This window comes from Salmo salar, chromosome 15 (assembly GCF_965601325.2).
Source record: "Salmo salar chromosome 15, fSalSal1, whole genome shotgun sequence".
NCBI classification, from domain to species: Eukaryota; Metazoa; Chordata; class Actinopteri; order Salmoniformes; family Salmonidae; genus Salmo; species Salmo salar.
In genome coordinates, this window is record NC_138305.1 from 24,475,001 (window position 1) to 24,500,053 (window position 25,053).

At 44.9% G+C, this 25,053-nt stretch overlaps 1 protein-coding gene across 1 annotated transcript in view; it reads left to right on the top strand.

Annotated features, from left to right (window-relative positions):
* Positions 1–18,739, top strand: part of LOC106571038 (steroid hormone receptor ERR2) — a 193,780-nt gene extending 175,041 nt beyond the window's left edge. The window contains exons 6-7 of the mRNA XM_045695538.2: positions 1,922–2,191; positions 12,986–18,739. Coding sequence (XP_045551494.1) covers positions 1,922–2,191; positions 12,986–13,230 — 515 coding nt within the window. The 3' untranslated portion in view covers positions 13,231–18,739. The remainder of the gene's footprint in view (positions 1–1,921; positions 2,192–12,985) is intronic.
* Positions 18,740–25,053: the final 6,314 nt, after the last annotated feature.

A 25,053-nucleotide genomic window follows, 5' to 3' on the forward strand; every position in this document is an offset into this window, starting at 1 on the left:
CGGATGTGTTGTTACCTACCCTTACCACCTGGGGGCGGCCCGTCAGGAAGTGAAGGATCCAGTTGTGGAGGGAGGCGTGTCTGGCCCTGTGGCCTTGTGAGTGTTGACCTGTTTGATGGTCTTACTCACATCGGCTGCAGAGAGTGTGATCACACAGTCGTCCAGAACAGGTGATGCTCTCATGCATGTTTCAGTGTTACTTGCCTCGAAGCGAACATATAAGTTATTTAGCTCGTCTGGTAGGCTCGTGTCACTGGGCAGCTCTTGGCTGTGCTTCCCTTTGTAGTCTGTAATAGTTTGTAAGCCCTGCCACATCCGAGGAGTGTCGGAGCCAGTGTAGTACGATTCGATCTTAGTCCTGTATTGATGCTTTGCCTGTTTGATGGTTCGTCGGCGGGCATAGCGGGATTTCTTATAAGCTTCCGGCTTAGTGTCCCACTCCTACCCTTTAGCTCAGTGTGAATGTTGCCTGTAATCCATGGTTTCTGGTTGGGGTATGTACGTACAGTCACTGTGGGGACGACGTCCTCGATGCACTTATTGATAAAGCCAGTGACTGACGTGGTGTACTCCTCAATGCCATCGGAACAATCTCAGAACATATTCCAGTCTGTGCTAGCAAAGCAGTCCTGTAGTTTAGCATCTGCTTCATCTGACCACTTTTTTATAGACTGAGTCACTGGTGCTTCCTGCTTTAATTTTTGCTTCTAAGCAGGAATCAGGATGATAGAATTATGGTCAGATTTGCTGAAATGGAGGGCGAGGGAGAGCTTTGTACACGTCTCTGTGTGTGGCGTAAAGGTGGTCTAGAATTTTTCTTTGCGTAAAAGTACCTGGCCACTAGGAACGCCGCCTCTGGATGAGCGTTTTCCTGTTTTCTTATGGCGCTATACAGCTCATTGAGCGAGGTTTTAGTTCCTGCATCGGTCTGTGGTGGTATGTAGACAGCTACGAGAAATACAGATGACAACTCTCTAAGTAGATAGTGTGGTCTACAGCTTATCATGAGATACTCTACCTCAGGCGAGAAAAAACTTGAGACTTCCTTAGATATCGTGCACCAGCTGTTGTTCACATACACCTGTGAATACCTTGGGGCGGCAGCGTAGCCTAGTGGTTAGAGCATTGGACTAGTAACTGAAAGGTTGCAAGTTTGAATCCCCGAGCTGACAAGGTAGAAATCTGTCATTCTGCCCCTGAACAAGGCAGTTAACCCCACTGTTCCTTGGCCATCATTGAAAATAAGAATTTGTTCTTAACTGACTTGCCTAGTAAAATAAATATGCATTGGCCTCTGCCCCATGTCTTACAAGAGGCTGCTTTTCTGTCGTGCCGATAGACTATATAACCCGCCAGCTGTATGTTATTAATGTCGTCGTTGAGTCACGACTCGGTGAAACATAAGATATTACAGTTTTTAATGTCCCGTTGGTAGGATATACGTGCTTTTAGTTCGTCCCATTTATTTTACAGCAATTGAACATTAGCTAGCAGGACAGAATGCAGGGGTAAATTAGCCACTCGTCGCCTGATCCTCGCATGGTACCCTGATCTTTTTTTCATGAAATCTGGTCGGATGTCTGTAGTAGTATATTCCTCTCATTAGACTCATTGAAGAAGAATTCTTCATCCAGTTTGATGTGAGTAATCGCAGTTCTGATGTCAAGAAGCTCTTTTTGGGTCATAAGAGACAGTAGGAGCAACATTATGTACAAAACAAGTTACGAACAACGCGAATAAACAAACAAAATAGCATGGTTGGTTAAAAGCCGATAAGACGGCAGCCATCCCCTCCGGCACCATCGAACGGAGTATACAGGGTACAGAGCCAATGTGTGGGGTGCACAGGTTACTCGATCCAATTACCCTATTCCTGATAAACCTACATCTTTAAATATCTATGTCTACCTTCCCTTCCCAGGATTCTCCAGCCTGTCTCTGGCAGACCAGATGAGTCTACTGCAGAGTGCCTGGATGGAGATCCTGGTCCTGAACATCGTGTTCCGCTCGTTGGCCTGCGAGGAGGAGCTGGTGTATGCTGAGGACTATGTGGTGGATGAGGAACACGCTCGTCTATCTGGCCTGCTGGATCTGCACGTTGCCATCCTGCCTCTGGTCCGACGCTATAAGAAGCTGAGCATGGAGAAGGAGGAGTTTGTCACACTTAAGGCTATCGCCCTCTCCAACTCAGGTAGGACAACGGACGACAGAGATGCAGAGATGCAATAAACATTATCGCAAACGCACGCACACACACACACACACACGCACACACACACACACACACACACTAATATAAACCTATTGACAAAACGAGACACAGGAAACAGTCCCGTCCCCCTGAAGCTTGACAGTAGGGTACATCTGAATGGTAAATCTCTAATAAATCTGCTATCTGACATATAATTAAAACAAACAAAGAAATAAAACAAAACAAGTGATGGTCTATCTGACCTCCACACAGACGGTCTGAGATAAGAAAGGGGACGAAAGGGTCGGCAACACGGCTCTTTAATTAAATACCTCTAGGGGGGGGGGGGGGGGGGGGGGGTGTGTGTGTGTGTGTGTGTGTGTGTGTGTGTGTGTGTGTGTGTGTGTGTGTGTGTGTGTGTGTGTGTGTGTGTGTGTGTGTGTGTGTGTGTGTGCGTGTGTGTCTGTGCGTGTGTGCGTGTGTGCGTGTGTGTGCATGTCCTTGCCTCTTCTGAGTGCATGTGTGTGTGTGTGTATAGCGTGTGTGTGATTGTCAGTGCTCTTTCTCTCTCTCTCTCCCCTCTCTTTCTCTCTCTCTCTCTCTATTTCTCTCTCCCCCCTCTCTCTCGCTCTCTCTCCCTCTATCTCTCTCCCCCTTTCTCTCTCTCTCTCTCCCCCCTGCTTTATCTCTATAACAGGTAACAAGCTCTCACAGTCTCACTGCAGAATTAGATGTTTTTCCACGTTTCACCAAACAACACATTTTGAAGTCGCTCTAAACATCCAATTTCAAAGTTGCAACAAAAAAAAAAACGATTGCCTATCACTGGAATTGAAGACGAGACCCTCGGTGCCGGAACGAGCGGATTAAAGTGCTCGCTGTTGCTTCCTAGTGGCGACATCCTGTATTATGGCTCACTGGTCCGAATAAACTCCAGACGTTTGTCACAGAAACAACTCTACGGTTAAGTTAAGGTATTAATTCTGTCTAGGATTAAGGATTAGGATTAGGATTAGGATTAGGGTTAGGGTTAGGATTAGGATTAGGGTTAGGGTTAGGGTTAGGATTAGGGTTAGGGTTAGGATTAGGGTTAGGGTTAGCATCCTTTACACTCTAAAGGGATAAATTGAAATGTTTCTTACAGAAGAAATATGAAAAGCATAACCATGGTAGCAATTGGGAAAAGGGAACAGTTTGGAGATAATGGGAAAATTATTAGACCAAAGGTGAGGACACAGTTCACCTAACGAGACTGAATCCAATTCAGTAACAAGAATATTCCTGGAAAATGAGAAGTAGGTGCAACATAAGACAAAAAAAGACAATAGTTTCAGCGAGAGGATGTCAACAGTGAAGAGGCAACTCCGGGATGCTGGCCTTCTAGGCAGAATTACAAAGAAAAAAACATATCTCAGACTGGCCAATAAAAATAAAAAAAATTAAGATGGGCAAAAGAACAGACACTGGACAAAGGAACTCTGCCTAGAAGGCCAGCATCCCGGAGTCGCCTCTTCACTGTTCACTGTTGACGTTGAGACTGGTGTTTTGCGGGTACTATTTAATGAAGCTGCCAGTTGAGGACTTGTGAGGCGTCTGTTTTTCAAACAAGACACTAATGTACTTGTCCTCTTGCTCAGTTGTGCACCGGGGCCTCCCACTCCTCTTTCTATTCTGGTTAGAGCCAGTTTGCGCTGTTCTGTAAAGGGAGTAGTACACAGCGTTGTACCAGATCTTCAGTTTCTTGGCAATTTCTCACATGGAATAGCCTTCATTTCTCAGAACAAGAATCGACTGATGAGTTTCAGAAGAAAGTCAACAACATGCCTACCACTTTGAAGATTCTAAATATTTTTTATTGTGAAACAAACAAGAAATAAGACAAAAAAACAGAACTTGAGCGTGCATAACTATTCAACTTCTCCAAAGTCAATACAAAAAAAAAAAATGCATGAAATGAAATGTATGTATTCACTACTGTAAGTCGCTCTGGATAAGAGCGTCTGCTAAATGACAAAAAAAATAAAAATACAAACAAAAAAAACAATAATATACTGCTCAAAAAAATAAAGGGAACACTTAAACAACACATCCTAGATCTGAATGAAATAAATAATCTTATTAAATACTTTTTTCTTTACATAGTTGAATGTGCTGACAACAACATCACACAAAAATAATCAATGGAAATCCAATTTATCAACCCATGGAGGTCTGGATTTGGAGTCACACTCAAAATAAAGTGGAAAACCACACTACAGGCTGATCCAACTTTGATGTAATGTCCTTTAAACAAGTCAAAATGAGGCTCAGTAGTGTGTGTGGCCTCCACGTGCCTTTATGACCTCCCTACAACGCCTGGGCACGCTCCTGATGAGGTGGCGGATGGTCTCCTGAGGGATCTCCTCCCAGACCTGGACTAAAGCATCCGCCAACTCCTGGACAGTCTGTGGTGCAACGTGGCATTGGTTGATAGAGCGAGACATGATGTCCCAGATGTGCTCAATTGGATTCAGGTCTGGGGAACGGGCGGGCCAGTCCATAGCATCAATGCCTTCCTCTTGCAGGAACTGCTGACACACTCCAGCCACATGAGGTCTAGCATTGTCTTGCATTAGGAGGAACCCAAGGCCAACCACACCAGCATATGGTCTCACAAGGGGTCTGAGGATCTCATCTCGGTACCTAATGGTAGTCAGGCTACCTCTGGCGAGCACATGGAGGGCTGTGCGGCCCCCCAAAGAAATGCCACCCCACACCATGACTGACCCACCTCCAAACTGGTCATGCTGGAGGATGTTGCAGGCAACAGAACGTTCTCCACGGCGTCTCCAGACTCTGTCACGTCTTTCACGTGCTCAGTGTGAACCTGCTTTCATCTGTGAAGAGCACAGGGCGCCAGTGGCGAATTTGCCAATCTTGGTGTTCTCTGGCAAATGCCAAACGTCCTGCATGGTGTTGGGCTGTAAGCACAACCCCCACCTGTGGACGTTGGGCCCTCATACCACCCTCATGGAGTCTGTTTCTGACCGTTTGAGCAGACACATGCACATTTGTGGTCTGCTGGAGGTCATTTTGCAGGGCTCTGGCAGTGCTTCTCCTGCTCCTCCTTGCACAAAGGCGGAGGTAGCGGTCCTGCTGCTGGGTTGTTGTCCTCCTTCGGCCTCCTCTACATCTCCTGATGTACTGGCCTGTCTCCTGGTAGCGCCTCCATGCTCTGGACACTACGCTGACAGACACAGCAAACCTTCTTGCCACAGCTCGCATTGATGTGCCATCCTGGATGAGCTGCACTACCTGAGCCACTTGTGTGGGTTGTAGACTCCGTCTCATGCTACCACTAGAGTGAAAGCACCGCCAGCATTCAAAAGTGACCAAAACATCAGCCAGGAAGCATAGGAACTGAGAAGTGGTCTGTGGTCCCCACCTGCAGAACCACTCCTTTATTGGGGGTGTCTTGCTAATTGCCTATAATTTCCACCTGTTGTCTATTCCATTTGCACAACAGCATGTGAAATGTATTGTCAATCAGTGTTGCTTCCTAAGTGGACAGTTTGATTTCACAGAAGTGTGATTGACTTGGAGTTACATTGTGTTGTTTAAGTGTTCCCTTTATTTTTTTGAGCAGTGTACTTTATAGAGCCACCTTTTGCAGCAATTACAGCTGCATGTATCTTGGGGTATGTTTCTATAAGCTTGGCATATCTAGCCAATGGGATTTTTGCCCATTCTTCTAGGCAAAACCGCTCCAGCTCCTTCAAGTTGGATGGGTTCCGCTGGTGTACAGCAATCTTTAAGTCATACCACAGATTCTCAATTGGATTGAGGTCTGGGCTGTGACGAGGCCATTCCAAGACATTTAAATGTTTCCCATTAAACCACTCATGTGCTGCTTTAGCAGTATGCTTAGGGTCATTGTCTGCTGGAAGGTGAACCTCCGTCCCAGTCTCAAATCTATGGAAGACAGAAACAGATTTCCCTCAAGAATTTCCCTGTATTTAGCGCCATCCATCATTCCTTCAATTCTGACCAGTTTCCCAGTCCCTGTCGATGAAAAACATAGCCACAGCATGATGCTGCCACCACCAGGCTTCACTGTGGGCATGGTGTTCTCGGGGTGATGAGAAGTGTTGGATTTGCGCCAGACATAACGTTTTCCTTGATGGCCAAAAAGCTCAGTTTTAGTCTCATCTGACCAGAGTACCTTCTTCCATATGTTTGGGGAGTCTCCCACATGCCTTTTGGCGAACACAAAAAGTTTGCTTATTTTTTTCTTCAAGCAATGGCTTTTTTCTGGCCACTCTTCCGTAAAGCCCAGCTCTGTGGAGTGTACAGTTTAAAGTGGTCCTATGGACAGATACTCCAATCGCCGCTGTGGAGCTTTGCAGCTCCTTCAGGGTTATCTTTGGTCTCCTGGTTGCCTCTCTGATTAATGGCCTTCTTGCCTGGTCCGTGAGTTTTGGTGGGCAGCCCTCTCTTGGTAGGTTTGTTGTGGTGCCATATTCTTTGCATTTTTTAACAATGGATTTAATGGTGCTCCGTGGGATGTTCAAAGTTTCGGACCCTGATCTGTACTTCTCCATAACTTTGCACCTGACCTGTTTGGAGTGCTCCTTGGTCTTCATGGTGCCGCTTGGTTGGTGGTGCCCCTTGCTTTGTGGTGTTGCAGACTCTGGGGCCTTTCAGAATAGTTGTATATATACTGAGATCACGTGGCAGATCATGTGACACTTAGATTGCACACAGGTGGACTTTATTTAACTTATTATGTGACTTCTGAAGGTAATTGGTAGCACCAGATCTTATTTAGGGGCTTCATAGTAAAGGGGGTGAATGCATATGCACGCACCACTTTTCAGTTTTCCTTTTTTTGAAAAAAAAATGTAACGTTTTTTTTTTTTCATTTCACTTCACCAATTTGAACTATTTTGTGTATGTCCATTACATGAAATCCAAATAAAAATTAATTTAAATTACAGGTTATAAGGCAACAAAATAGGAAAACGCAAAGGGGGATGAATACTTTTGCAAGGCACTGTATATTCAACTAGAGATTGCCAGTTTTATTGCTTCTTTAATGAGCACCACAGTTTTTAGCTATGCTAACATAATTGCAAAAGGGTTTTCTAATGATCAATTAGCCTTTTGAAATGATAAACTTGGATTAGCTAACACAACGTGCCATTGGAACACAGGAGTGATGGTTGCTGATAATGGGCCTCTGTACGCCTATGTAGATATTCCATAAAAAATCAGCCGTTTCCAGCTACAGTAGTCATTTACAACATTAACAATGTCTACACTGTATTTCTGATCAATTTGATGTTATTTTAATGGACAAAAAATGTGCTTTTCTTTCAAAAACAAGGACATTTTCAAGTGACCCCAAACTTTTGAATGTATGTAGATAAGATATTTCTGTATTTAATTTTCAGTACATTTGTAGACATATTTTTTTTTGCAAATGTACATCCCAGGGACTTGCAAAAATGACACATTTCGACTTGAATCTGAAGTGATCTCTCTGTAACAACAGCTGCCTGCCAGCACTTCACCGTATACTAACATTTCACTGGGAAAACAGGGCCAATAAAATGTGTTAAGTGAAGTGGAATGAGCATTGGGGCTCATTTGTTTCCATGTGGTCCCCTTACTAATCAATGACTGTTTGGAGGGTCCCCTTACTAATCAATGACTGTTTGGAGGGTCCTGTCCCCTTACTAATCAATAACTGTTTGGATGGTCCTGTCCCCCTACTAATCAATGACTGTCTGGAAGGTCCTGCCCTCCTACTAATCAATGACTGTTTGGAGGGTGCAGTCCCCCTACTAATCAATGACTGTTTGGATGGTCCTGTCCCCCTACTAATCAATGACTGTTTGGAGGGTCCTGTCCCCCTACTAATTAATGACTGTTTGGAGGGTCCCCTTACTAATCAATGACTGTTTGGAGGGTCCCCCTACTAATCATTGACTGTCTGGAGGGTCCTGTCCCCCTACTAATCAAGGACTGTTTGGAGGGTCCTGTCCCCCTACTAATCAATGACTGTTTGGAGGGTCCTGTCCCCCTACTAATTAATGACTGTTTGGAGGGTCCCCCTACTAATCAATGACTGTCTGGAGGGTCCTGTCCCCCTACTAATCAATGACTGTCTAGAAGGTCCTGCCCTCTGACTAATCAATGCCTTTTTGAAGGGTCTTGTCCCCATACTAATAAATTACTGTCTGGAAAGTCCAATCCCCCTACTAATCAGTGACTGTCTGGAGGGTCCAATCCTCCTACTAATCAGTGACTGTCTGGAGGGTCCAATCCTCCTACTAATCAGTGACTGTCTGGAGGGTCCTGTCCCCCTACTAATCAGTGACTGTCTGGAGGGTCCAATCCTCCTACTAATCCTCCTACTGTCTGGAGGGTCCTGTACCCCTACTAATCAGTGACTGTCTGGAGAGTCCTGTCCCCCTACTAATCAGTGACTGTCTGGAGGGTCCTGTCCCCCTACTAATCAGTGACTGTCTGGAGGGTCCTGTCCCCCTACTAATCAGTGACTGTCTGGAGGGTCCAATCCTCCTACTAATCCTCCTACTGTCTGGAGGGTCCTGTACCCCTACTAATCAGTGACTGTCTGGAGGGTCCTGTCCCCCTACTAATCAGTGACTGTCTGGAGGGTCCAGTCCCCCTACTAATCAGTGACTGTCTGGAGGGTCCTGTCCCCCTACTAATCAGTGACTGTCTGGAGGGTCCAGTCCCCTTACTAATCAGTGACTGTCTGGAGGGTCCTGTCCCCCTACTAATCAGTGACTGTCTGGAGGGTCCTGTCCCCCTACTAATCAGTGACTGTCTGGAGGGTCCAATCCTCCTACTAATCCTCCTACTGTCTGGAGGGTCCTGTACCCCTACTAATCAGTGACTGTCTGGAGGGTCCTGTCCCCCTACTAATCAGTGACTGTCTGGAGGGTCCAGTCCCCCTACTAATCAGTGACTGTCTGGAGGGTCCTGTCCCCGTACTAATCAGTGACTGTCTGGAGGGTCCAGTCCCCTTACTAATCAGTGACTGTCTGGAGGGTCCTGTCCCCCTACTAATCAGTGACTGTCTGGAGGGTCCTGTCCCCCTACTAATCAGTGACTGTCTGGAGGGTCCTGTCCCCCTACTAATCAGTGACTGTCTGGAGGGTCCTGTCCCCCTACTAATCAGTGACTGTCTGGAGGGTCCTGTCCCCCAGCTAGTCAGTGACTGATTGAGGGCCTGTTTCTCCTGCTTCCTGCCTGACATACTGAGAAATGAACAATGCTGAGCAGGGAGCTTTCTCTTTAGTCTTCAGATGACAAACTCCTCACGAGATGAATGGGGGGAGGGAGGGGGGAGGGAGGGGGAGGGAGGGAGGGAGGGAGGGAGGGAGGGAGGGAGGGAGGGAGGGGGGAATAACAGAATGAGGAGAGAGGAAGGATCAGAGAGGAATAACAGAATGAGAGGTATAGAGTGGTGGATAGAGAGAGAGAGGCCAGCCATGGTGTGTTGACATACTGTCTCACAGAGATCTGTTCTGTATGTGTGTGTGTGTCTGTGTGACAGCTGTGGAAATTCATGGCCATTGATTTGGTAATTAGCGCAGTATCGACGGGATTGACGCCAGCCTGCTGACAGATTATATGGAAATTAGTTATGCATTCTGCCCTTCTCTCACTAACACACACACACCACACACCACACACACACACACACACACACACACACACACACACACACACACACACACACACACACACACACACACACACACACACACACACACGCACACACACAGACACACACACACACACACACACACAGACACACACACAGACAGACAGACGGACACACACAGACGGACACACAGACACACACACACACAGACACACACACACACACACACAGACACACACACACAGAAACACACACACAGACACACAGAAACATAAACACAAACACACACAGACACACACACACAGACACACACACACAGACACACAGACAGACACACACACGTCGCGGTGAAGGATCACATCGGCGTTAACATGAAGGGCCAAATGCAGAGTGGTGCAGAACACACGTACGGTCGACGTACCCTAGTTAATGTCCCCTGATAGAAAGGTAATTTACAACAGAAGATAGCTGGCTGCCTGGTAACAGACACTTAATCAGTCAGTTAAGATTGTAATTAGCTCTCTGCTGTACGTTTTTTCTGCCTCATTTACATGTCCTGTCTTCTACTGCTCTATTTTTAAAGTACTGATACTCTGTTCCTGATTCTCCGGAATTCTGGTAGTAAAATGTAGGGATTTTACACTTCATTTATAAACAGGCAGTCCCTTGGCGTGTCAGTCAGTCATTTATAAACAGGCAGTCCCTTGGCGTGTCAGTCAGCCAGCCATTTATAAACAGGCAGTCCCTTGGCGTGTCAGTCAGCCAGTCATTTATAAACAGGCAGTCCCTTGGTGTGTCAGTCAGCCATTTATAAACAGGCAGTCCCTTGGCTTGTCAGTCAGCCAGCCATTTATAAACAGGCAGTCCCTTGGCGTGTCAGCCAGCCATTTATAAACTGGCAGTCCCTTGGCGTGTCAGTCAGCCAGTCATTTATAAACAGGCAGTCCCTTGGCGTGTCAGCCAGTCATTTATAAACAGGCAGTCCCTTGGCGTGTCAGTCAGCCAGTCATTTATAAACAGGCAGTCCCTTGGCGTGTCAGCCAGTCATTTATAAACAGGCAGTCCCTTGGTGTGTCAGTCAGTCATTTATAAACAGGCAGTCCCTTGGCGTGTCAGTCAGTCATTTATAAACAGGCAGTCCCTTGGCGTGTCAGTCAGTCATTTATAAACAGGCAGTCCCTTGGCATGTCAGTAAGTCATTTATAAACAGGCAGTCCCTTGGCGTGTCAGTCAATCATTTATAAACAGGCAGTCCCTTGGCGTGTCAGTCAGCCAGTCATTTATAAACAGGCAGTCCCTTGGCGTGTCAGTCAGCCAGCCATTTATAAACAGGCAGTCCCTTGGCTTGTCAGTCAGCCAGCCATTTATAAACAGGCAGTCCCTTGGCGTGTCAGCCAGCCATTTATAAACTGGCAGTGCCTTGGCGTGTCAGTCAGCCAGTCATTTATAAACAGGCAGTCCCTTGGCGTGTCAGCCAGCCATTTATAAACATGCAGTCCCTTGGCGTGTCAGTCAGCCAGTCATTTATAAACAGGCAGTCCCTTGGCGTGTCAGTCAGTCATTTATAAACAGGCAGTCCCTTGGCGTGTCAGTCAGCCAGTCATTTATAAACAGGCAGTCCCTTGGCGTGTCAGTCAGTCATTTATAAACAGGCAGTCCCTTGGCGTGTCAGTCAGTCATTTATAAACAGGCAGTCCCTTGGCGTGTCAGCCAGCCATTTATAAACAGGCAGTCCCTTGGCGTGTCAGTCACTGTCTCGTTAAAGAAACAAGTTCAAACCAAGATGTTGTCTAGTGTTCACAGATTTCCCAGTTGACACAACCAGACAATTTCTAAGGCATATCAAGTGTCAACTCCCTCCATCCAGGACATGCTGCTGTGCAAATGAAATGCACTTCTGAAAGCCTTATCCAAATCTGGAAAACCACTATCTGCAATTGATAAAAAAATCAGTCATGTAGACTTTCTATGAAGTGGAGGTTTGCTGTGTGTTTTTGGGTTGGTTTTAATTTTTGGACTGTTGTTTTAAAGGGGACTGCTTTCTCTTTCTGATGGAAAATAAGGCTGTCTGCCGCTAGAGTTGAACGATACCCTGCTAACGCACACACGCACGCACGCACGCACGCACCACGCACCACACACACTCACGCACACACACACACACACACACACACACACACACACACACACACACACACACACACACACACACACACACACACAGCTAATGCAGTCATCTGAATGAATTAGTAGATGAGAGTATATGGTCCAGGATACAGCCTGGTTAGATTTATACAGTCCTCTCCCTGGAGTCCCAGTACACACATGTATTTAAATCCAGTGATTAACTATAAACTAAAGAGAGAGAGAGAAAGAGCTTTTCAAAAACAAATTATGCTTGCTAAAAAGGAGCCACGGAATTTAAAGTGGGTTGGAATAATTGTGAGCCACCAAGTTTTTATTTGCGGGCTACTTTTTGTTGGCATTAAGTAAAAGACAACCAAAGTTTATTTACTTTTCAATCTTTTTACCGCACCTCTCACTCCCTCTCTCTCTCTCCCCTCCCTCTCCCTCTTTCTCTCTCCCCCTCCCTCTCTCTCTCTCCCCTCCTTCTCTCTCTCTCTCTCCCCCTCCCTCTCTCTCTCCCCTCCCTCTCCCTCTCTTTCTCCCCCTCCATCTCCATCTCCCTTTCTCTCTCTCCCCCCCTCCCTCCCTCTCCCTCTCTCTCTCTCTCTACCTCAACTCTTTTTACCTCACCTCTCTCTCTCTCCCCCCTCCCCCCCTCCCTCCCCCTCCCTCTCTCTCTCTCTCTCTCTCTCTCTCTCTACCTCACCTCTCTCTCCCTCTCTCTCTCCCCCTCCCTCTGTCTCCCTCTTTCTCTACCTCCCCTCTCTCTCTCTCTCTCTCTCTCTCTCTCTCTACCTCACCTCTTTTTACCTCAACTCTCTCGCCCTCTCTCTCTCCCCCTCCCTCTCCCTCTCTCTCTCTCTACCTCACCTCACCTCTTTCTCTCTCCCCTTCCCTCTCTCTGTCTCTCTCTCTCTGCATCTCTCTCTCCCCCTCCTTCTCTCTTTCTACCCCTTCCCTCCTCCTCCTCCTCATCTCTCTCCTTATAGACTCCACGCATATAGAGAATGTGGAGGCTGTTCAGCGGCTCCAGGACTCTCTCCATGAGGCCTTGCAGGACTTAGAAGGTGCCCACAACACGGAGGACCCTCGGCGGACAGGAAAGCTGCTGATGACCCTTCCCTTGCTCCGTCAGACCGCCGCCAAGGCAGTGCAGCACTTCTACAGCATCAAAGTGCAGGGAAAAGTGCCCATGCACAAACTCTTCCTGGAGATGCTGGAGGCCAAGGCTTGATAATTGGGCGGGGAGGCTTGAATGACAGCTGCATCGCCCAATGAGGATGAAGGACAGGCCCTGAATAGGTGGGGTGATGCCATGGAGACCTATGATAGTGACATTATAACGCTGATAGTTGTTTCTATGGAACGAAATTAATGAGGAATACAGGGAAACGAGACAAACTGATTTTAGGGGTGAATATATAAACACTGTGGAATATAGTCATGTATATAAAGATGCTGTGTACAGAACTGCTGTTATAATCAGAGACTCTTGGCTCTAGATCACCTGTAACTACTGAGAGGTTTGGTTTCTTTTCACCCTGTGAATAGGAATAATATGATCCGATTGGTTAGAGCGACTCAAGTATCTGATCAATCTGATTGGTTAGAGCTACTCGAGCATCTGATCAATCTGATTTGTTAGAGCTACGCGAGCATCTGATCAATCTGATTGGTTAGAGCTACTCGAGCATCTGATCAATCTGATTGGTTAGAGCTACTCGAGCATCTGATCAATCTGATTGGTTAGAGCTACTCGAGCATCTGATCAATCTGATTGGTTAGAGCTACTCAAGCATCTGATCAATCTGATTGGTTAGAGCTACTCAAGCATCTGATCAATCTGATTGGTTAGAGCTACTCAAGCATCTGATCAATCTGATTGGTTAGAGCTACTCGAGCATCTGATCAATCTGATTGGTTAGAGCTACTCGAGTATCTGATCAATCTGATTGGTTAGAGCTACTCAAGCATCTGATCAATCTGATTGGTTAGAGCTACTCGAGCATCTGATCAATCTGATTGGTTAGAGCTACTCGAGCATCTGATCAATCTGATTGGTTAGAGCTACTCGAGTATCTGATCAATCTGATTGGTAAGAGCTACTCAAGTATCTGATCAATCTGATTGGTTAGAGCTACTCGAGTATCTGATCAATCTGATTGGTTAGAGCTACTCAAGTATCTGATCAATCTGATTGGTTAGAGCTACTCGAGTATCTGATCAATCTGATTGGTTAGAGCTACTCAAGTATCTGATCAATCTGATTTGTTTTTTTCTCTCTTGTTTGTTTATTTATGTCAGTTGTATAACATTATAGTCTGGTATATACAGTCCCAGTCAACAGTTTGGACACACCTACTCATTTAAGGGTCTTTCTTTTTTGTTGTTGCTACATTGTAGAATAATAGTGAAGACATCACAACTATGAAATAACACATGTGGAATCATGTTCTAACCAAAAAAAGTGTTAAACAAATCAAACATATTTGAGATTCTTCAAAGTAGCCACCCTTTGCCTATTTGATGACAGCTTTGCACACTCTTGGAATTCTCTCAACTAGCTTCATGAGGTGGAATGCATTTCAATTAACAGGTGTGCCTTGTTAAAAGTTAATTTGTGGAATTTCTTTCCTTCTTAATGCGTTTGAGCCAATCAGTTGTGTTGTGACAAGGTAGTGGTGGTATACAGAAATAGCCCTATTTGGACCAAGTCCATATTATGGCAAGAACAGCTCAAATAAGCAAAGAGAAACAACAGTCCCTCATTACTTTAAGACATGAAGGTCAGTCAACACAGAAAAATTCAAGTACTTTGAAAGATTCTTCAAGTGCAGTCGCAAAAACCATCAAGCACTATGATGAAACTGGCTCTCATGAGGACCACCACAGGAAAGGAAGAGCCAGAGTTACCTTTGCTGCAGAGGATAAGTTCATTAGAGTTACTAGCCTCAGAAATTGCAGTCCAAATAAATGCTTCACAGAGTTCAAGTAACAGACACATTTCAACATCAACTGTTCAGAGGCGATTGCATGAATCAGTCCTTCATGACCGAATTGTTGCAAAGAAACCACTACTAAAGGACACCAATAAGAAGAAGAGACAATGGACATTTGGACCGATGGAAATCTGTCCTTTGGTCTGATGAGTCCAAATTTTAGATTTTTGGTTCCAACTGCCGTGTCATTGTGAGACGCAGAGTAGGTGAACAGATGACCTCTGCATGTGTGGTTCCCACCGTGAAGCTTGGAGGAGGAGGTGTGATGGTGCTTTGCTGGTGACACTGTCAAATCAAATTTATTTAAACAGCCCTTCTTACATCAGCTGATATATCAAAGTGCTGTACAGAAACCCAGCCTAAAACCCCAAACAGCAAGCAATGCAGGTGTAGAAGCACGGTGGCTAGGAGAAACTCCCTAGAAAGGCCAAAACCTAGGAAGAAACCTAGAGAGGAACCAGGCTATGAGGGGTGGCCAGTCCTCTTCTGGCTATGCCGGGTGGAGATTATAACAGAACATGGGCAACATGTTCAAATGTTCATAAATGACCAGCATGGTCAAATAATAGTAATAACAGTGAACAGGTCAGAGTTCCATAGCCGCAGGCAGAACAGTTGAAACTGGAGCAGCAGCACGGTCAGTTGGACTGGGAACAACAAGGAGTCATCGTGACCCTAGCCCCCGACACATAAACTACTGCAGCATAAAAACTGGAGGCTGAGACAGGAGGGGTCAGGAGACACTGTGGCCCCATCCGATGATACCCCCGGACAGGGCCAAACAGGCAGGATATAATCCCACCCACTTTGCCAAAGCACAGCCCCCACACCACTAGAGGGATATCTTCAACCACCAACTTACCATCCTGAGACAAGGCCGAGTATAGCCCACAAAGATCTCCGCCACGGCACAACCCAAGGGGGACGCCAACCCAGACAGGAAGACCACGTCAGTGACTCAACCCACTCAAGTGACGCACCCCTCCTAGGGACGGCATGGAAGAGCACCAGTAAGCCAGTGACTCAGCCCCTGTAAAAGGGTTAGAGGCAGAGAATCCCAGTGGAGAGAGGGGAACCGGTCAGGCAGAGACAGCAAGGGTGGTTCGTTGCTCTAGTGCCTTTCTGTTCACCTTCACAATCCTGGGCCAGACTACACTCAATCATAGGACCTACTGAAGAGATGAGTCTTCAATAAAGACTTAAAGGTTGAGATCGAGTCTGCGTCTCTCACATGGATAGGCAGACCATTCCATAAAAATGGAGCTCTATAGGAGAAAGCCCTGCCTCCAGCTGTTTGCTTAGAAATTCTAGGGACAATTAGGAGGCCTGCGTCTTGTGACCGTAGCGTACGTGTAGGTATGTATGGCAGGACCAAATCGGAAAGATAGGTAGGAGCAAGCCCATGTAATGCTTTGTAGGTTAGCAGTAAAACCTTGAAATCAGCCTTTGCCTTAACAGGAAGCCAGTGTAGGGAGGCCAGCACTGGAGTAATATGATCAAATGTTTTGGTTCTAGTCAAGATTCTAGCAGCCATGTCTAGTACTAACTGAAGTTTATCTAGTGCTTTATCCGGGTAGCCAGAAAGTAGAGCATTGCTGTAGTCTAACCTAGAAGTAACAAAAACATGGATACATTTTTCTGCATCATTTTTGGACAGAAAGTTTCTGAATTTTGCAATGTTACTTAGATGGAAAAACGCAGTCTTTGAAACAATCTTGATATGTTTGTCAAAAGAGAGATCAGGGTCCAGAGGTCCTTCACAGTTTTAATTGAGATGACTGTACAACCATCAAGATTAATTGTCATATCAACAGAAGATCTCTTTGTTTCTTGGGACCTAGAACAAGCATCTCTGTTTTGTCCGAGTTTAAAAGTAGAAGGTTTGCACCCATCCACTTCCACTTTACGTCTGAAACACAGGCTTCCAGGGAGGGCAATTTTGGGGCTTCACTATGTTTCATTGAAATGTACAGCTGTGTGTCATCCGCATAGCACTCAAAGTTAACATTATGTTTTCGAATGACATCCCCAAGAGGTAAAATATATAGTGAAAACAATAGTGGTCCTAAAACGGAACCTTGAGGAACACCAGAATTTACAGTTGATTTGTCAAAGGACAAACCATTCACAGAGACAAACTGATATCTTTCCGACAGATAAGCTCTAAACCAGGCCAGAACTTGTCCGTGTAGACCAATTTGGGTTTCCAATCTCTCCAAAAGAATGTGGTGATCGATGGTATCAAAAGCAGCACTAAGGTCTAGGAGCACGAGGACAGATGCAGGGCCTCGGTCTGACACCATTTAAAGGTCATTTACCACCTTCACAGGTGCAGTCTCAGTGCTATGATGGGGTCTAAAACCAGTCTGAAGTGTTTCATATACATTGTTTGTCTTCAGGAAGGCAGTGAGTTGCTGCACAACAGCTTTTAGTAAAATTTTTGGAGAGGAATGAGAGATTCGATATAGGCCGATAGTTTTTTATATTTTCTGGGTCAAGGTTTGGCTTTTTCAAGAGAGGCTTTATTACTGCAACTTTTAGTGAGTTTGGTACACATACGGTGGATAGAGAGCCATTTATTATGTTCAACATAGGAGGGCCAAGCACAGGAAGCAGCTCTTTCAGTAGTTTAGTTGGAATAGGGTCGAGTACGCAGCTTGAAGGTTTAGAGGCCATGATTATTTTCATCATTGTGTCAAGAGATATAGTACTAAAACACTTGAGTGTCTCCCTTGATCCTAGGTCCTGGCAGAGTTGTGCAGACTCAGGACAACTGAGCTTTGGAGGAATATACAGATTTAAAGAGGAGTCCGTAATTTGCTTTCTAATGATCATGATCTTTTCCTCAAAGAAGTCTGTGATTTATTTAGAATTCAAGGCACACTTAACCAGCAGGCTACCACAACATTCTTCAGCGATACGCCATCCCATCTGGTTTGCGCTTAGTGGGACTATCATTTGTTTTTCAACAGGACAATGACCCAACACAGCTCCAGGCTGTGTAAGGGCTATTTGACCAAGAAGGAGAGTGATGGAGTGCTGCCTCAGATGACCTGGCCTTCACAATCACCTGACCTCAACCCAATTGAGCTGGTTTGGGATGAGTTGGACAGCAAAGTGAAGGAAAAGCAGCCAACAAGTGCTCAGCATATGTGGGAACTCCTTCAAGACTATTGGAAAAGCATTCCAGGTGAAGTTGGTTGAGAGAATGCCAAGAGTGTGCAATGCTATCATCAAGGCAAAGGGTGGCTACTTTGAAGAATCGAAAATATAACATCTATTTTGATTTGTTTAACACTTTTTTGGTTGCTACTTGATTCCATATTTGTAATTTCATAGTTTTGATGTCTTCACTGTTATTCTACAATGTAGAAAATAGTAAAATAAAGAAAAACCCTTGAATGAGTAGGTGTGTGCAAACCTTTGACTGGTACTGTATATGTACTGTATATTGTGTCAATTTCCCCAGGAATGGATTGGGTATGATTTGGTAGTAATTGTGTTATATTATTTATCAAAGAAACACATCCATACACCTTTAGGGGTAAGAGTTTGAGCACTTTGTAACCAGACCTTGGTTGAAATAAAATCTAAATGTTTCAAAATATTTGGAGCATTTGCTTGGAATGCCAGATGGGTGTGGTATACACTTTTGGGACTATACCATTAGTCCAATTGGCCAAGCAAGCTCAGTTAATCCAGGATATGGTGGTTCCATTAAATGTAATTTCATTTACATGAAAAGACATGTCATGTGGTTTTTAGTTACATTACTCAAACATCTGATGGAGAAGGAAGGCACAGTGACAGTCTGTCATAGGGTTGTGTCACGATATTGGTGTTTCATAATACTTGAAAGTATCGTGGCAAGGATACAAAACATGACGCCGATTTAATTTACTTGAGAAAAAAAAAACATTCTAATGTTTCAAACGCACAGCCTTCCGTTGTCAGAGAGCCTTCCCAGAGTCCCCGAGAGTTTTTTCCCCTCTCTCTTATATCACACAATATTTTACATAAAGCCGTTTTTTTTAAATGACTATAGAGTGAAGTCTGTTTCGTGTTTTCTTTTTTTGCCAAGGAAGGTACAGTGGTGTCACGATACTGGTGTCATGACAACCCTACTCTGTTGTACCCCGAGCAGAGGGAGCAGGGTTCCCCACTTCAGAGATCCCTGTGGGGAACAGAGCTTAACCTCCCAACAACTCACAGTAATGTAATGTGTAGCTAATTATAGCTAAATACAGAAGAGATAGACTGCTATTCCCTTGGCACCCACCAACCACTAACTCCCTCCTCTCAAAGGTGTAATGATCAAACCGATACACTGTTCAGAACATCTCATCTCCTCTACAGTCAACCATAGTCTGTAATGTTGACAATGAGAAAGAGTTATGGGAATGAAAAGGACGATGATAACTGCCAAAGGCTGTGTTTACACAACTCTGATATTTTTCCCACTAATTTGATCTTTTGACCAATCACATGTTTTCACATCATATTTTTTCTGAGCTGATGTGATTGGTCAAAAAAATATCAGAATTGGGCTGCCTGTGTGAACGCAGCCTAATTCAGCAGTGTTTGGGTTGCCGAGTGGCGCAGCGGTCTAAGGAACTTTATCTCAGTGCTAAAGGCGACACTACAGACCCTGGTTCGATTCCAGGCTGTATCATAACCAGCTGTGATTGGGAGTCCCATAGGGCGGTGCACAATTGGCCCAGCGTTGTCCGGGTGAGGGTTTGGCCTGGGTAGGCCGTCATTGTAAATAAGACTTTGTTCTTAACTGACTTGCCTAGATAAATAAAGGTAAAATAAAAAAATATATATAATAATAATAATAAATTCCATTTAAACTCCAGTCAATTCAGAAATTAAACCAAATTCCAATTCCAAATGTACCCTTATAAAAGAACATTGAAGAGAATTAGAATTTCAGTGTGCTTCATGAGTTGAATGGAATTGACTCCAACACTGTAATTCAGTCATTTAAAGGATCTCAGGACAGTGATAATATGTCCTTTGTACAGGTCCAAGATCAGTTCTCTCCCCAATTTGCCACAGTATTTTAAGCTATTGGGAATATAAATTAACTATCCAGATACTTACTTCATATTCCAATAGCTCCTAGAAGCTTACAACCAGACTTTATATTGTAGTAAATTTGGGAGTAGCCCCGACCGGTGCTTGAACCTGGGTCCAGCAACTGTCAAGCAAACACCTTACCTATTATGGCAAGAGATTCAAGTCTCTTGACAAAGGGTTGTGAGGTGTTGGGTAAAGGTCGCATACAATATTATTAACTATGTTAATAATACTAAGACAAAGAGATTATCTCTCCAATGAGTTGTGAGTTTCAGTACTATTCCCTTCTCTGTTCTCCTGAAAGATAATGATTAATTCAAGATAATTATTGTTCCTAACGTCCCCGTCCCCCTTATTCGCTCAAATTAATGTAAGAAAAATAAAAGACAAAAATGCTTAATTTATTTTAAGAGGCTAAAACGGTATATATCCAATTAATTTTAATTGTCTTCATAAGCTGAAAATTCTCAAAAGAAATAGAGCAATTAAATCTCAGCATTGACTCCGTCACCTGTGGGACAGAGAGGAGACCGTTTAACAGGATTGGCAGCGAAGGGTTTTTGGCTAAATGACTCTAGACGGCTAACGCGATTGCATGGGCGTCTTTAACGGTTTATTAACAGTTAATAAGAGGAGTTATAACAGTTATATTAGCAGTGTAATAGGTAACAGAGTGATCAATGAGCTATGCAAGGCAAATATGGCCAATACTATTGTGTTTGTTAATGAGCTGACTGTTGAATCTTTGGTTGTACTTTTGTTAACATGTTTAAATGAAGAGAATACAGTTAAAAATACACAGCGACTGTTAGTATATTATATATTCCACCCCCTTCAGTTCTATCTGCCATGATAACTGTTCCCAGTCCTAAACTACTATAGACGTTTGGGATTTGGCTGTTGTGTTTTCACAAATGATGTGTTATTATTTGTTTTGATTCAGTATTAAAGGAAATTAATTAATATATTAGTCATCACCTATTTTGAGGAAAACAAAGAAGAAAAAAAAAACTAAAAGAGACAAGAGCAAAAAGTTGAGCCAGTGGTCCATTTTTAAATGTTATTTCATGTTGTGTTTGGGAACTTGGTGAAGCCACGGCTCCTTGCGTCGTAAAACGGGGGAACATAGCGCTATATACAGTACATTACCATGAATTGTGGTACAGAACAAAGCAGACAGAACATATCAATTACTCCTGGTTTTGGAAGCGGGCCAGGCTGTCCCCCCCCTGAGACCTGGTGGCAAAGAAATACAGGAATATCACTGCTTGTCTGGGTTTTGAAAACATGGAGGTGAAAAGGGGCACATTCCTGGGAGGAAGGAAGCTGCTTATTCAATGTTCTATTTGTGGAGGACTAGAGTATCTTATCATTGAGATGACTAGAATTTACATAAAACACAAACAACAATTTGCCTCTGACTTAGGGCTCGTTGTGGTCCGCGGTGTATTGACTAGTGAAGGTACGGGACACAGTATGCACCCTAGATATTTGATTACCCTAGAGGGTTGATTCCCCCTTAATAAAAGCAAGATGTATGAGGTATCTGGGTAAGAATGAAAGCTTTGGTTCATTGTGATACCTACAGGACAAACTTCTCCTACCTTTAAAGAGAGTCTATGGAGAGAGACTGTGTATATTCATATTTTTTTTTTTTTTACATTCATTTAACTAGGCAAGTCGGTTAAGAACAAATTCTTAGTTACAATGACAGCCTACCAGGGAACAGTGGGTTAACTGCCTTGTTCAGGGGGCAGAACGACAGATTTTTACCTTGTCAGCTCGGGGATTCAATCTAGCAACCTTTCGGTTACTGACCCAATGCTCTAACCACTAGGCTACCTGCCGCCACAAAAGCCAAATAGAATAATGTAAATTGTAAATAATGTAAACATTATGGAAGCTCTATGTTTGACACACATATTTGGGAAAGATTATGGAGCATTTGATGTGTTTTGTAGTGGTCATGCTCACTGTATTCATGTGTAAATATGTGTTTTGTTTTGTTTAAGTGGGTCAGTTCTACCTGTGCACTAAATGTACAGTGACAATAAAAATCACATGGTTTATTAAAGTACATCTCACAACATCGTTGTTTTTTTGTTTACCATTCTGTTGCAAGAAAATATACAACGTCCAGAAATGTTCTAACAGGCCTCGTATAGTGAGGGGGGAAAAAAATTACATTTACATTTTAGTCATTTAGCAGACGGTCTTATCCAGAGCGCCTTACAGTAGTGAGTGCATACATTTCATACATTTCTTTATTTTTTTTGTACTTTTTTTTCCGTACTGGTCGCCCGTGGGAATCGAACCCACAACCCTGGCGTTGAAAACACCATGTTCTACCAACTGAGCCACACGGGACCATTTCACATAAACTGATGAGGAAAACCATCTTGATCGTGAAGTCAATCTGCTGTTTGACAGAGGTCCTTTTGAACGCGATATCCTGGATGATTTTGAGAAAGGGGACCCCCCCCCCCCCCCCCCACCACACACACACACACACAACTACAAAAACATCCCCCATACGCCCCAACGAGCAAGCCTGGCAGCCAGACGCTAACAGGACAATTCCGACACGAGTTAAGCGCACGTAAATGGAACCCATTCACTTTTTATGCACTTATGTGTATTCTGACCCTGAACTTAAGCATGAGGACCCCCTATTCACCCGCTATTCACCCCCTATTCACCCCTATTCACCCCCTATTCACCAGCTATTCACCCGCTATTCACCTGCTATTCACCTGCTAGTCACCCGCTATTCACCTGCTATTTACCTGCTATTCACCTGCTATTCACCCGCTATTCACCCCCTATTCACCTGCTATTTACCTGCCATTCACCTGCTATTTACCCGCAATTTACCCGCTTTTACCCCGCTATTTACCACTATTCACCCCTTATTCACCCCCTATTCACCCCCTATTCACTCGCTATTTACCCACCTGTGTTTTTGTGTGTGTATGTGGAGGGGGGGGGTGGGGGGGTGTCAAGTTGCCATACAGCCCCGCCCCTGTCCCCTTTCTCAAAATCATTCACCCGCTATTCACCCGCAATTTACCCACTTTTCACCCGCTATTCCCCCGCTATTTACCCGCCATTCACCTGCTATTCACCCGCAATTTACCCACTTTTCACCCACTATTCCCCCGCTATTTACCCGCTATTCACCAGATATTCACCCGCTATTCACCCGCTATTTACCCCTATTCACCCGCTATTCACCCACTATTCACCCGCTATTCACCCGCTATTCACCCGCTATTTACCTGCTATTCACCCACTATTCACCCGCTATTCACCCCTATTCACCCGCTATTTACCCGCTATTCACCTGCTATTCACCTGCTAGTCACCCGCTATTCACCTGCTATTTACCTGCTATTCACCTGCTATTCACCTGCTATTCACCCGCAATTTACCCACTTTTCACCCGCTATTCCCCCGCTATTTACCCGCTATTCACCCGCTATTTACCCCAATTAGCCCGCTATTCACCCGCTATTCACCCGCTATTCACCCGCTATTTACCCCTATTCACCCGCAATTTACCCACTTTTCACCCGCTATTCCCCCGCTATTTACCCGCTATTCACCCGCTATTTACCCCTATTCGCCCACTATTCACCCGCTATTCACCCGCTATTTACCCTTATTCACCCGCTATTCACCCACTATTCACCCGCTATTCACCGCTATTCACCGCTAGTCACCCACTATTGACCCACTATTCACCCGCTATTCACCCGCTATTCACCCGCTATTCACCGCTATTCACCGCTATTCACCCCATATTCGCCTGCTATTCACCCGCTATTCACCCCCTATTCACCCCCTATTTACCCGCTATTCACCCGCTATTCACCGCTATTCACCCGCTATTTACCCGCTATTCACCCCCTATTCACCCCCTATTCACCCGCAATTCACCGCTATTCACCCCCTATTCACCCCCTATTCACCCGCTATTCACCTGCTATTCACCTGCTAGTCACCCGCTATTCACCTGCTATTTACCTGCTATTCACCTGCTATTCACCCGCTATTCACCCCCTATTCACCTGCTATTTACCTGCCATTCACCTGCTATTTACCCGCAATTTACCCGCTTTTACCCCGCTATTTACCACTATTCACCCCTTATTCACCTCCTATTCACCCCCTATTCACTCGCTATTTACCCACCTGTGTTTTTGTGTGTGTATGTGGAGGGGGGGGTGGGGGGGTGTCAAGTTGCCATACAGCCCCGCCCCTGTCCCCTTTCTCAAAATCATTCACCCGCTCTTCACCCGCAATTTACCCACTTTTCACCCGCTATTCCCCCGCTATTTACCCGCCATTCACCTGCTATTCACCCGCAATTTACCCACTTTTCACCCACTATTCCCCCGCTATTTACCCGCTATTCACCAGCTATTCACCCGCTATTCACCCGCTATTTACCCCTATTCACCCGCTATTCACCCACTATTCACCCGCTATTCACCCGCTATTCACCCGCTATTTACCTGCTATTCACCCACTATTCACCCGCTATTCACCGCTATTCACCCGCTATTCACCCGCTATTTACCCGCTATTCACCTGCTATTCATCTGCTAGTCACCCGCTATTCACCTGCTATTTACCTGCTATTCACCTGCTATTCGCCTGCTATTCACCTGCAATTTACCCACTTTTCACCCGCTATTCCCCCGCTATTTACTCGCTATTCACCCGCTATTTACCCCTATTAGCCCGCTATTCACCCGCTATTCACCCGCTATTCACCCGCTATTTACCCCTATTCACCCGCAATTTACCCACTTTTCACCCGCTATTCCCCCGCTATTTATCCGCTATTCACCCGCTATTTACCCCTATTCGCCCACTATTCACCCGCTATTCACCCGCTATTCACCCGCTATTTACCCCTATTCACCCGCTATTCACCCGCTATTCACCCACTATTCACCCGCTATTCACCG